General features: G+C 33.8%; 1 protein-coding gene across 20 annotated transcripts in view; it reads left to right on the forward strand.

Moving 5' to 3' along the window:
• BAZ2B (bromodomain adjacent to zinc finger domain 2B) overlaps positions 1–14,121 on the forward strand; it is a 321,736-nt gene extending 307,615 nt beyond the window's left edge. For all 20 annotated transcript variants that reach the window (XM_058694256.1, XM_058694274.1, XM_058694265.1 and 17 more), the window contains 4 exons: positions 3,059–3,205; positions 8,454–8,719; positions 8,973–9,116; positions 12,616–14,121. In XM_058694256.1, coding sequence (XP_058550239.1) covers positions 3,059–3,205; positions 8,454–8,719; positions 8,973–9,116; positions 12,616–12,769 — 711 coding nt within the window. In that variant the 3' untranslated portion in view covers positions 12,770–14,121. The remainder of the gene's footprint in view (positions 1–3,058; positions 3,206–8,453; positions 8,720–8,972; positions 9,117–12,615) is intronic.
• The last annotated feature ends 672 nt before the right edge of the window (positions 14,122–14,793 follow it).

Below are 14,793 nucleotides of genomic sequence, written 5' to 3' on the forward strand. Positions count from 1 at the left end.
CTGAGCCACCCAGGCACAGCCATTCACTGCATTCTTAAAATGTCTTTATATTTCTATCAATTTTCTTTTTCTTCTTTTGTAATGCTGAGAAATGCTTAGATTAGTAAATACAGGATAAGCAAGAGCTCTTAGTTTGTGCACTTGATGTTGTATATTTGACATGGGATATAGCTGATGAGAAGAATAGATGTTTTATTTTTTCCACTCACAGTTAAAAACTAGTTTTTCACCTCTTTGCTCAAGCCCAAGTAGTTATTATCCTGTAGTGGCCTCTACTTTGTACCAGGCACCAAATACAGTATACTCAAAATAAAAGCTATATTCCATATATCCTCCAGGGAGGTACTTATTTTAAGTCATGTTCATGTCCCTCTTGTTTCTTATATATCGTATATAGAAATATTTATAATATGTGAAATTTTATGGCTTAATTTATCATTTGCTTTTGAATTACAGATTAGCTTTAAAATCCAAACATTTGAGATATATTTTTATTAATGACTTCGAAAAAAAAGAAGTGATCCTGAAATAATTTAGCATTCCTGCCCTCATTTTCATCTCTAAGTTTAGACTACTTAATTCATTCCTACAAATAAATATGGTTTTTCTTTACTTCTGTGAAGAAAAAAATGTGGTTTTTTTTCTTCTGTGGTTTTTCCCTTATTCATAAAATATCCATGGAATAATGAATCTGCAGTTTTCACAATCTTCTCAAATTTAGGTGTTTTCCAATCCATATTATGATTTACCATAAATTTTAAGGCATTGTTCTGTTCATCTGGTAGCATTTTTACCAGGTAAAAAGAATTTTTCTTCTAGAATTTAATATTAAAACCAGTTTTAAAATCACCTTGGAGAAATCTATTCAGTGAAATCTAGGCTGTAATGATTAAAAACAATTGAATTCCTACATCAAACCATTATTTTTCTCATATGCACCATAATAGTCATTGCAGTGTGGTCAGTTTTGTTGTAATTTATATATAGAAACCCAGAGCTTGTTACCAAAATCTGCCTTTACATTAGTATACTTACTGCAATTAAAAGCTTTATGTCATTTTTAGCAAATTCGTAAACTGTTTTGCATGTTATTAATATACATTTATTATTTAATTTCATGTTATAATCTTCATTTTTTAATATTTAATAATACATTATTTTCTATGAAACGATCTTTGAAAGAAGGCATAGTTTCATCTTCAAAGATTAATGAGCACTTTTTAACTGTTAACTAGTAATGTAATAGTGCCTATACTAATCCTCATAACAAATCCTATCAAAATTAAAGTTTTCAGTTACCCTTAGATATTCCTCATTTGTCAGAGATCAGGCTTACCAAGGAAAGAAGAAGCTATCATAATCTGCCTCTAGAAATTCTCTGTCCACAGTTTGCTTTATATTGTTGGTAATGTTAAGCATACGCAATATCTACTGTTTATGCTCTACATTTGCTCTAGCATATTATGAGCTACTGCTGTGATTTTTCAAGTGTTATAGGCTTGATACCTGCCATCCTTTCTTAATAAGTATCAGAAAATAATTTTATTTTTCAATCATAAATGTGAGATGTAAGACACACTTTATAGTATTTTTAGTTATCTGTTATAGAAACAGAATTTACTTAATGTTCGTGAATCTGATGTTTTAATTTTACTGTTATAGGGATTTAAATATAACCTTCCAAATGTTATTTCGCAATGAATGTTTTTACAGTGGAAGTTTTAAAGCTGTAGTTTAAATTTGGAGAAATAATACCATGCTGAGGTATTTAGTGATACGGTGTTAGGAAAGGTCATAAAATAAATACTTACTGTTGGAATGTTAACCTCTGCTGTTTTTGCTCCTAGCACACATGCCAATTTTAGTGTTATGTATTTTACATATATTTGATAGATTTTTAAGCTGAAGAGTGTGTATCTGCAATTTGATAAAATTTTTAAGCTATCATTATTGTACATATTGAGTTATATAACACTATTTTAGACTTTCCCAGTTTAAGGTTTACTGTTATATTGAAAATTTTAAAAATAAGTTTGAGCAGTTAAGCTATTTTGTTTTTAAGAGGATAAATATATAATTTTAAATTGGTATGCTTTAAAGTTTAAATGTTTCCATTTTTTAAAATATTGATTACAAGACATTTACTACAAGACATTTACTACCGTGACTGAGAATATAAACTAAAGGTCAAAATACAGTTTATAAAGCCATCTTGAAAGTTTTTCTTATCTGACTTTGTTTCTTTCCCTTTGTGAAACTTGTTATACAGAATATGCATGCATGGGGGGAAAACTCTCCTTATAGATTTTAAAGTTCTTAATGACATTAGAAACTTTTTCACAGGGAAGTAATTTTATTTTGTTCTACAAAATAAATCATAACTAATTAAATTATTTGATTTAATTTATTGTATCACTTTTCTCCTCTTTACATTTTGTGGGATCCATTTTCTGCACTTGTGACACATTTGTTTGATTTGGGTTGAATTCCAAAGTTTCCTGGTTTGGACACATTTTTTAATCAATCACAAAAAATAGATGGATAACTTAGTCAATATATAGGGTCATCTTTTTATTGCCATATGTAATTTTGATACTAATACAAGTTTCCTATTTTTTATCTTAAAAATTACTCTAACTCTTACTTATTTCTTTCTCAGGATATCATGAGGATACTAAGATAAGCAAAAGATGAAATACATTAAAAATTAAAACACCATGTATTAAAGCTACTCATTGCTTTATGTGCTCTAATGTCATGTTAATTATTTCATATGTTAATGTGTACATGCTTCTGAAGTGTGTGCAGGCATTCAACCTCTAGCTTTGTTCTTTGCAGTGTACCCAAAATGTGCATTTACCCCAATTGAACTGCTCACCCGTCATGTGGTCCATATCTGTGTAATGAGAGATACATAGATGTGTATGGCTACTGTATATTTGTTAGCAAGCGGAATGTTTGTTACTAATACAAATTAGGAATTATGGTGTGTTTAATATCCCAGTAACTCTTCTTCATAGCAGAGAGTTAATTTTAAATGATTTCTCATGTATTATAGTACTGCCAGATCTGTCGAAAGGGAGATAATGAAGAACTGCTCCTGCTTTGTGATGGTTGTGACAAAGGCTGTCACACATACTGCCATAGACCCAAGATTACAACCATACCAGATGGGGACTGGTTTTGTCCAGCTTGCATTGCTAAGGTAAGACTGATCTAACACTAAATTTTTTAATTGCCAAATCAAAATGCAGAGTCGTATGGAGATTTTTTAAAGATATAATTCATAAGTCATAAAAATCACCTTTTTAAATTACACAATTCAGTGGTTTTTATAATATTCACAAAGTTGTACAACCATTGGCACTATTTAATTCCACAGCATTTTCACAACCCTAAAAAAGTATATCTTTGTACCCATGAGCAGTCACTCCCCATTCCTCGTCTCCCCTTAGCCTTTGGCAACCACTAGTCTACTTTCTATCTCAATGGATTTACCTATTCTGGTCATTACAATATACTACCTTTTATGCCTGACTTCTTGCATTAGCACAATATTTTCGGGGCTCATTCATGTTCTAGCATGTATTAGTACTTCCTTTTTATAGTCAAATGATAATCCATTGTATGGATATACCACGTTTTGTTTATCCATTCTTCAGTTAGTGAACATTTGGGTTGTTGCCATGGTTTGGCTACCATGAATAATGCTGCTGTGAAACATTCCTACACAAGTTTTTGTATGAATAAATGTTTTCACTTGGGTATATATCTAGGGAGTTAAGTTGTTAGGTCATGGTAACAAGCATATATATTTTAACTCACTTTCTGGTCACATTTAAATTAGAAACCTGTGGACACTCATACCGATTGATTAAAGAGAAGCAACATGATAATAGAATTAGAAAGTAAGAAGTAAGAAGTGTGAAAGTGTCAGTGTGTACTGAGGGCCAGAGTCTTTGTTAGCTGTTTCCTGACTCGGGCACTCCCTTCCCATGTTTAATCTCTTGACCACTAGCTATCATTAATCATTACCAGTAACTGCTGCCTCTCCATAAAGTAAATTCCAGACACGCATCTGTTCACCACATCCTTTCTCTTCTGTCTACCCCCTTTCTCACTCTAACTCCAACAGTCCTTTGGCCTCCAGTCCGTTTATCTGAAGACCTTTTCACCGTTTATCTGAAGACCCCCTCCCCCTTCAGGTCCTTTCTTTTCTCCTAACCTAGCTTGTAATGTGTCAACATTTTATTATCATAATCACTGTATCCACCTTTATCCTCTTTGCCGCTCTTTCACTTAGGAAAACCATGATTCTGGCTAATCCAACTTTGACTTCTCCAGCACCTATATTTTTATATCTGAATGTGGTTGGAATAAACACCCAGCCCTTTAAATTCAAGTCATTAAGAGGGCCTTTAATGGTGCCTGTTGATTTACCTCCAGCTCTGTCTCCTCCATCTGTATTCTCAACTGATGACCTTACTTCCATTTCCCTGTGAAAATAGAAGCCGCCAGAAGAAAAGATCGTAAGAATTTGCCACTACATCCACCATCCTTCCTGTATGTGTGCTTACATACTCTCCCTTCTCTCCTGTTTCCGTGAACTACTTGTGGCTCTAAGTTGGTTTGAGGAACCCAGCCCCTCTCTCTTCCTCCTCCTCCTCCTCCTCCTTCTTCTTCTGAGAGCGAGAGAGAAAGAAAATGTAAGCAGGGGAGGGGCAAAGAGAGGTAGAGGGAGAGAGTCTGAAGCAGGCTCCATGCTCAGCTTTGAGCCAGTGTGGGGCTCAATCTCATGACCAACTGTGAGATCATGACCGGAGCCAAAATGAAAAGTTGGGTGCTCAACCAACTGAGCCACCCAAGGCACCCCCCGCCTCACTTTCTTAGGAGTATGACCAACAGTTCTCTCTTCTCCCGCACCATCATCAGTTTTTCTTTCTCCCCTGGGTTCTTCTCATCAGCCTACTAACATTCCATCCAGCCTCCTTCCTTCCATCTTGAGAAAACTAAACAAAAGCCCTCTTCTGGCCTCACTTCTTCCTTGTTCCACTGCCTCCATTTTTCCCCTTTTCTTTATAGAAGAACTTGTGGAAAGTTTTCTGTTCTGGTTCTCTCTGATTTTTCTCCTCCAAATCACTCTTGAACTTACTCCAGTAAGATTTGTACTTCCACAGCTTCTCCAGAAGTGCTCTTATTATGACCACAAATGACTTCCACATTGCTCAACTCAGTGATCAGTGCTTTGACCTCATCTAACCTATTAGTTACATTTAATAGAGTGGAGCACTTCCTCTCCTTAAAACCCCGTTTCTACTTGGCTTCTAAGATACCATACTTAACTGGTTGTCTACCTGCCTTTGCTCTTTTTCGGTCCCTTGGTGGTTTTTCTCACCTCCCTGATTTATAAACATTGGACCACATTCTTAGCTTCAGGGTTATCTGTAAAATGGGATAGTATCTAATTTATAGAGGTTTTTGAAGATCAAATATAGTCATGTGTGTGAGAGTTTTTATGACTTTAAAGTTTGGTGACATATGTATATAATACTTTATTACGTTTTATTTGTATTATTTATATTTTATTTTTATTATATTTTACTTTTATAATATATAATATCTTTTCTTTTATTATATGTTTATATTTTATAAAATAGCAGATGGTTCTGCCTTGCATTATATTCGCTAGTAATCACTTCTTAATTTTTCATTACTTGATTATTTTATCCTATCTAGTTAAGTGTAGTTCAATAATAATTTTCACTGGTTGTACATAAATTATGTTTTAGCTTCTTAACTGTCAACTTATAGAAATCTTCTTTAAAGCTTCACGAATTACTAACAAATTGGTGTGTTAATTCTTGTTAATCATCTGGTAGACTATAGGAGGTTTATTTTCAGTAAATTTGCTTAAATTATATCACTCCATTCAAGCAGTGGTCTAAGAATCCTAAACCCTGTGATCTAATCCAAGTGCTTTTATGTAATGCAGATTTCTAAGCCTCTGCTCTCTTTGTTTATTTAATGTAGTGAATTAGATGTTACATTTCTTATAGCAATAAAAATATTACACATTTGATTTTGATGTAAAAAGACTTTTTTAATGTTTATTTATTTTTGGGACAGAGAGGGGTACAGAGGATCTGAAGTGGGCTCCATGCTGACAGCAGAGAGCCCAATGAGGGGCTCAAGCTCACGAACCATGAGATCATGATCTGAGCCGAAGTCAGTTGCTTAACTGACTGAGCCATCCAGGCACCCCATAAAAAGATTTTTAAAGTTAATGTTATTAATATACATTTATCATTATTTAATTAATTTAATTAATTAAAGATTCTCTCTCCCCCTCTCCTCTGCTCACTCGCGTACTGTCTCTCTTTCTACAATGAAAATATAATATATAGATATATGTGTGTGTGTGTGTGTGTATGTGTACAGTGTAATGAGGCAAGCTGATAAACATTATTTATTAAAGAAATGTATAAACTTCATTGTCTTTTTGAAACATCACAAAAACCTTTTGATTCTGTGATTTAAGTTTCATGTTTTCCTACTGTAGTTATGAGTTTATTAGAAAATTATCCCAAGTAATAATTTAGTTCACATAAAGAACTAGAAGTTTTGGCCCATATTCATGAAATATTGTCCTTGTTAAGTGGCATAATTATTCAATCTAACTTAATTTAATCTTCATTAAATGGACTTTTTCATCATTATATTAAGCATCCTCTTTCTGTTTTCTTATGATTTAAGAGTGCTAGAAGGTCAGGCTATATGAAAACTCAGAATATCAGATATTAGTGAATAAAAATTAATAAACTAAATGGGAAGGAGACTTCGTAAAACATTTTAATTATTTTAGTGACAAGGGGGTAGTGATTCTTTGATATGATATGGGGAAGGTATCAGATTGATAGTTTGCTTTATTATTTCAGGCAGTTAAAATATCTCCTTAACTATATTTCTAACTTCCCAATAGAGAACCAAATAATTTTAATTGCTTAAGAGCAATTATTTTAAAATGTTAATAGCAGAGTTCATGAAATTGTCAAAGAAATTAATATGAAATACTCCAAAGTAATGTTTTCAGCCAACTCTTTCAAGAATAGAGCCAACTTTAGATTAAGGCTAGACCAAATATCTGACTCTGCGGTCTAAGAATTTTTAACAGTCTGGGTAGGAGAAAAAATCATTTTTTGAAAGAAGGTTAGCACTATTCTGGAAAACCAAAACAAAATCGTGCATTACCAGTGACTGCCTATCTCTCTCCTAGGATCCATTATATTTATTATAACATTTAACTCTCAAAATACAGACTTGTTTCCCTATTTCTAGATGAAGAATGGGGGCTCATTGTTACATCAATGTGCTGTCTACAGTTGTAGTTACATTGCAGAAGGCCACACTGAGATTTTTGTTCATGTAATTTTAGAGCTAGAATGACCTTACCAATTGTGTGGCTTACTTTTCTAATTTTACAGATGACAAAATAGGGCCTCAGACATTTTTGTGCAAATTCCATAGCTAGTCACTGACAGAGCTATAGCTAGAATTCGTAACCTTAAATTTCAAATGTGATCTCTTTTATACTATGTCTATTGTTTTCTGCAAAAACAGACATTCTCTCTCTCTCTCTCTCTCTCTCATTTTTCACCATTGCTTTATTCACACCTGAGAACCACAATTTTATGGAACTCTCTTTTCATAGCAAATGTTTTTTTTTTTCTTTATCTTAAAAAAACAGATATATCAATTTCCAGTAGATTTAATCACATATAAAGGACTTTTCCTTTATTTGACACTTTCTGAGCTATTTTTCATGTTTTAGCCTAGCTTTTCAACTACCTCTTCAAGTATCTTATTAATAAGGTCTATATTTTTGTTCATTTTCACCTTTGTTCCTAACTGTGTTCTCAAAGATAGTCCTTTTGTACCTTTAAACTCGTTTGGTTAGTGACTACACTAAAGGAATACTGCTAAGTTCTTTAGTACCAGAGATAGATTACCATAAATCAACATCTTCGAATTTTAAGAATTCTTAAGATAGATTTTTCATGCTTTATTAGATTTTAACCTTATGGGAAAACAAATTCATAAATCTCTATTAAAAATAAAATTATCAGCCTTCTAGATCAGAGATAATATTCTTTTTGTCCTGTTAGACTTACATAATTAAAAAAAAACTTTAATGTTTATTTATTTTTGAGAGAGAGAGGGAGAGAGGGAGAGAGAGCGTGAGAGGGGGAGAGGCAGAGAGAGAAGGAAGCCAAAGCAGGCTCCAGGCTCCACACTGTCAGCACAGAGCCCGACACGGGGCCTGAACCCACAAACAGTGAGATCATGACTTGAGCCAAAGTCGGATGCTCAACCAGCAGGGTCACCCAGGTGCCGCTAAAGTAATAAAAGGTCTGTAGATGGTTATTTTCTTATTTATTTATTTTTTTTAATTAAAGGCAAGTGGTCAAACTCTAAAAATCAAAAAACTTCATGTCAAAGGAAAAAAGACTAATGAGTCAAAGAAAGGCAAGAAAGGAACTTTAACAGGGGATACTGAAGATGAAGACTCTGCATCTACAAATAGTTCACTGAAAAGAGGAAACAAAGACCTGAAAAAAAGAAAAATAGAGGAAAACACTTCTATTAACTTGTCAAAACAGGAAAGTTCCACTTCTGTTAAGAAACCTAAAAGAGATGACTCCAAAGACCTCGCTCTTTGCAGGTATTAATTATTTCAGACACACGTACTCATTTTTTTTGTTTAGAAACTTCCCACTGTATTAAAGGTGACTTTTGGACAACTTTTGACAGATAGGAAAATGTACAGTCTACAATATCAGTAAATGTATTTCATCTCTTTTAATAAATGAATTTGCATTGTTTTTACTTGAAGGATTATAAAAGCTAAGTTTTTAATAAAAATAGATAATTCTAAAGCATAGATACTGACTTCAAATATTATTTTTTTTTTTTAGTATGATCCTTACTGAAATGGAAACTCATGAGGATGCATGGCCTTTTCTACTTCCTGTAAACTTGAAACTTGTTCCTGGTTATAAGAAAGTTATTAAGAAGCCTATGGATTTTTCCACAATTAGAGAGAAATTAAGTAGTGGGCAGTAAGTAAATCATTTCAATTCAATATTTATTGAATGCTTAATATGTGTTGGGTAGTCCTCTAGTGAGCCAAAGACACATTAAATAAAAGCCCTACCTTTGGAGGGGTGTGTGTGTATATGTCTGTCTGTATGTGTGTTTGGTTAGACAAGTCAATTAGAATTTTTTGAACAATGGAAAAGCAGTGTGATAAAGCTGCTTTTGACATTGAAGGCCACCTGACCCAGCCTAAGAGGTAAAGAAAAATAACAGGGAAGTCTCCCAAAGTAAGTAAATAAATAACATAATTGAGAGCTTTTATCATACATCAGCGGAATATTGATAACATCTCGTATGGATTTAATAAAAATTGACTGTAATATTTTCAGATTGTTATAATGTAGAGAGAGAAGGTCATTGGAAATTTTAAATATTAAAAATTTTCTTGTGAGGTCTTGGAGAATACTAAAAATTTACTTCTTAAAATGTGAAAGAAAACTACTATTTGCTCTTCTCTACCACATTCTCTTTGTGATCCTACCCAAAGAATAAAGTGACTTCCTGGCCACAGTTAATGATATTGGTTAGACTACTTCAAATTCCTACCAGCAAGTAGCAGCTGTTAGTGGAATTGAGTTGGTTCTGAACAGTGGCCCATTTCGGAGCCACAAAAATGAGGCTGTTCACTTACCAAATACGCCCACACAAAAGCATCCCCCATGTAAGTGGCCAGGAGCTGGGAGCTTGTGTGTTCTCTTCTCCATTCTCCTCTGCTCCTCTTACTCCTTCATACTGGTTTAGCTTAATCTACCCTGTGACCGTAATTTCAGGCAAGGTCACAAAAAATATGGAGAAAGAAGGAATTTTACATTGAAGAATAACCGTAAGATAGATTTTAATCACATTATTATTGGTGGTGGTGGTGGTGGTGTTGTTATCCTTACAATGCAGTATGTTGTTTAGTTCCTCTTAAATGTTCTTTTGGTGAAAATCACTGTGCTCCATAATTTACATTCAGTGTAGAAGAGTTAAGTAGAATTTAACTCCTAATAATCAGTGTCCTTCTCACATGTATGAAAGGATTAGAGAGACTGATCAAATGATTAACTTATTTCTTTGGAGACTGAAATGTCAGCCTTTCAAAAGATTATGTCTGTTTTGTTTTATTTTTTAAAAAATTATAGAAGGGATCTGCCCCAAATCAGAAAACATTTAAAATTATTAAAACTATTGGTTCTAATGTGAACCAAAAAGCAATGGCTGCTGTCTGGATATAAACTAGTTCTTTAGCTTTTTTCTTTCAAAACAATGAGATGTTTAGGTGGGCAGCATCATGGGCTCTATGATCAACATGGCCACGACAAGACTTACACAGAAAGACTTGACATGTGTCTCCAATTCCTAGATGGAGGATCAACCTAAGCCTCCAGATCCCCAAAATAAACACCAAGGCAGAGTGTAGACAATACCAAACATTAGCACACCCTTTTGAGAATGAGGCCTGATGAATGGAGGAAGTCACAGCAGAAGCAGGCAGAGAGAGGGAAGCAGTTCTCTATAATCCTGTTCGTGATGCCAGCTGTGTGGGAGGCAAAATTTAGTGGATTCAAACCCTTCTAAATCCAAGTTGTTTGATTAAACCCAAACTAATAAGTTGGAACCAAAACTCATAAACATTATTTCAAATGTTTAAACTAGAAATGTATAAAGTAGAGTGGAGGAAGTACCTACTTTAGCGACTCTTTCTGGGTTCCATATACTGCTCCATCCTTCTGTAAAGGAAGAGGGACAAGACATAAGAATAGTATTTGTTTCACCAGAATTCTAGTCTCCCCAGCAAAAATCATTAACCTTCTCTTACAGTAAGGAACAGTCTAAAGAGGTAAATATTTCTCAAAGTAACCTTAAAATATTTTATAAAAATTATTCCCACACATGTTGTATGACTCTGTTTATATTAAACTTCCAGAGTAGATAAATCCACAGAGAAAGACAGATTAGTGGTTGCCAGAGACAAGATAGGGAGGGATGGGGGTTAACTGCTTAATGGATACAGCGTTTCCTTTGGGGATAATGGCAGGGTTTTGGAACTAGATAGAAACGGTAATAGTAAATGTCGTGAATGTACTAAATGCCATCTTAAAATGGGTAACTTTATTTTATGTGAATTTGCCTTCATTAAAAAATAATCCCCAGAAGAACAGGAAAATAGGTGAGGTGACATAAGTTCTGAATTAATTTGGTGAGCCCATTGCAGATAGAGAAAAGTTACTCCTTTTATTACGGCACATAGTAGAATGGAAGTGGGAAGAAGGGGAAGACTATACAAGACAGTCCATCAAAGAAATAATTCTACTTTCCCAGGTCTCAGAGCTTCAGTGTGTACTTCATGGGTATTTCTAATAGGTAAATTATTTTAGTATCTAGCTTACCGTAAGCTAGAATTAATTTAAATTTCCAGAAGCCGACTTGTGAACCGTATTGGTTTGGCTTCAGTTGGCTTCAAACAAACCACTCTTTTTTTTTTTTTTTTTTTTTTTAACTAATGAGTTTAGGCAGATTCATTCACCTTTCTGTTCTTTTCTCCATGTTCTTACAGAGAAAGAGGATTGGACTTATTCTGCCAAAAAAGAACTTGAAGCCACAGTGCTTCTTATGGAAAGGCAGGTCCTCATAATGTTACCTCTGATGAAGGGATAACACGTACTTTTTTTTTTTGGCTTGTTTTGGATTATCATACTCCAGTGCTTTAGCAAAAGAGCACATTTGAAGAGAAAAGAACAGAAATGGGAAATGGGGCAGATTTAACACAGAGCAATATGTCCTGAGATGTATGTGTGTAAAGGCTACAGGGCAAGTATAACGTTTACAGTGCATAGGAAGTATTTACATTATTGCGACTAAATATTTTTTTTATGTTTATTTATTTTTGAGAGAGAGAGGGACAGAGCGTGAGCAGGGGAAGAACAGAGAGAGAGGGAGACACAGAATCTGAAGCAGGCTCCAGGCTTGGAGCTGTCAGCACAGAGCCCAATGTGGGGCTCGAACTCACGAGCTGTGAGATCACGACCTGAGCCAAAGTCAAATGCTTAACCAACTGAGCCACCCAGGTGCCCCACAACTAAATATTTTTGGATATGAATGATAGGGTACCACAGTTGGTCAGAGGAACTAATAAATCAGTCAAGTGGGATGAGTCTTGGGACGGAGAACTGTGTACAGGTCAGACAGGAAATTGGATGTGGGAAAAAGGCTAGTTAGTTGAAATATATCTTGATCTTCAGAGAAATGGTTTTTTTCCATTTAATCTTTTTAAATCCTGCATGGTTCAGAACACATGCAATTTTTTAAATGCTTATCTATAAGAAAGTACAATATGTTTTCTGTCAGTTTAAATGTAGTTATCCTAATCTTTTTTTCTTTCAGTTTTATTTTTCCTTTTACCTTTTATTACATCTTCATTTGTTGATAAAAGAAAGCCACCCTGTAAACACAATCTCTAAATCATGTGTTTTCTTTCAGATATCCAAACCTTGAAACCTTTGCTGTAGATGTCAGGCTTGTTTTTGACAACTGTGAAACATTTAATGAAGATGATTCTGATATAGGCAGAGCTGGCCACAGTATGAGGAAGTATTTTGAAAAAAAGTGGACAGATATTTTCAAAGTGAGCTGAAGTTATAATAACCTCTCTTTTTTTTTCCTTTTAAACAAGGACAAATGAGACCAGCAATGTGAACTGTATTTACATAAATGTGCAAGGCACATACATAATGACTTTTTTTTCCTTAAAATAAGCATCACAAAAAAACAAAAAAAAAAGTATCAGAAGAATGATACCATTTTTAAAGGCTTCACTCCTACAACAACCAAGGCCCTTGGTTATTGGTTTGTGTGATTTATCAGCTAACTTAGGTAGAACAGGGAAGCACACCCAAAGAATTTTCAAAGGAAAGGGTGTTATAGTGCAATAGCAATTAAAATATATCAAATCGCACTGAATATTCAACACCAGAGCTCTAATGTGGGAAATGGTTCTCCTTTCCCTCTCAATAAATATCTATTTTTCATTTTTTTACTTTGTAGTTTATTTTTTAGTGAATGTATTTAATTTTATGAATTATTTATGATTAAACCACATCCAGAATCTTCGTTTTCTGTGAAAAGGAAGAACTAGAAAATTGCTTTAAATCTTGAAAATACAACAAGGAATGTTTTAAAATATAAAACAAAGCCAAGTTAAACTGTTTACACTGATGTGCTATAAAGCACCAAAAATAAACTTTACTGTAGAGTTACAAGTACATTTAATATATATATATATATATATATATATATATATATATATATATATATATATGTTGCTGCATCACTTGTGTAGTTAAATTGTATTTCAAGACAGTGAAGAAAAATTGACATGTATATACTGTTCATTATTGTTTATATTAAGTCTTGTTTTAAATATGTATTATGTGTATATATTGTTTGGAGACATTATTGTTTATGCCTTAGAAGGATTGTAGCATTTTATTTTAGTCTGAAGGTAATTATAGCTATACAGCTTGTACAGTAATTATCCTCTACCAACACTGTGGCGTCTCCTTGATCTTGGTAGTGCCTGCCTTTGAAACAGGGTGTAGGGGATATTAGTTTTCCATTTTTCTATTTTGTTATATAATTTTAAGCCACCAGGGCCTAAATTAAAGTATAATCATTTGTATCCATGTGGAATAAAATTGTGACAATTTCCTACACACACAGTATTTTTTCATAGAAACATTTCCTTCCCATTTGCCTTGCCTCAGAAATAAATTTAAAAGACATTTGTAACCACTGTGTTTTATCTACTGTGTGTTGTGGTGGCCTGTTGGAGGCAAATAGATCAGAATTTTTTTTGTACCTATGTAAGAGTACTTGAAGTTTTATTTAAAATAAAATGTTGTGAAAAAGGTAGCATTCTTTTTTTTAGGAGTGTTATTTTTCACTACTATGTGTGGCACGGATACAATAAAAGACTTTTACAAACTAGTTTTTTAGTTTTTCTTAATGAGCCTGAAAATGTTCATTTAAATTTGATTTTTTCAAAATCATAAAGGAGGAACAACAGACTGTAGCTCAAAGGACAGTGGGCTGGATGGAGGAGGGTGGTTTTAAGTCAAATGTTGTGACTTGCATCTCTGAACAGCATTTTATTGTTTGTTTTTTTCATATTTTCAATATGAAAATTTTAGAATACATTTTAAAAGTCTTGTTCTGAATGAGAAATGTCTCTACTGGTAGACATATAACCCAGTTGTCAATAAGCAAAGTTGATCCTATGAATTAGTCTAATAAGTCGTGAGCTACCAATTCAAGCATTCTTGAAATATGATTTGATGCCTTGCTGGGCTCTGAGGAATCAGTGGTGAACGAGACAGGCACAGACCCATCGTGGAGCGTACAGCCTAGTGAAGATGTGGTCCTGAGACGATGTCCTTAGAGAATGGTTTTAATAGTGAAGGAAGAGTAGAAAAGTTTTGAAGAAAATATTACTAACTTTAAAATGCTTCGAAGCCACTGAGTATTTTCCAAAATTTCTAGATTGTTTGTGGAGACTTCTATGAAAATCAGCTGTTGTTATGTAAATATGTCAGTTTTTGTTAACCATATACTGCACTGATGCCTTAAGGGGCTGGTGCTTCATCAAAAAGACTATGTGAA

The sequence above is a fragment of the Neofelis nebulosa genome, chromosome 2 (assembly GCF_028018385.1).
Source record: "Neofelis nebulosa isolate mNeoNeb1 chromosome 2, mNeoNeb1.pri, whole genome shotgun sequence".
Classification (NCBI taxonomy): domain Eukaryota; kingdom Metazoa; phylum Chordata; class Mammalia; order Carnivora; family Felidae; genus Neofelis; species Neofelis nebulosa.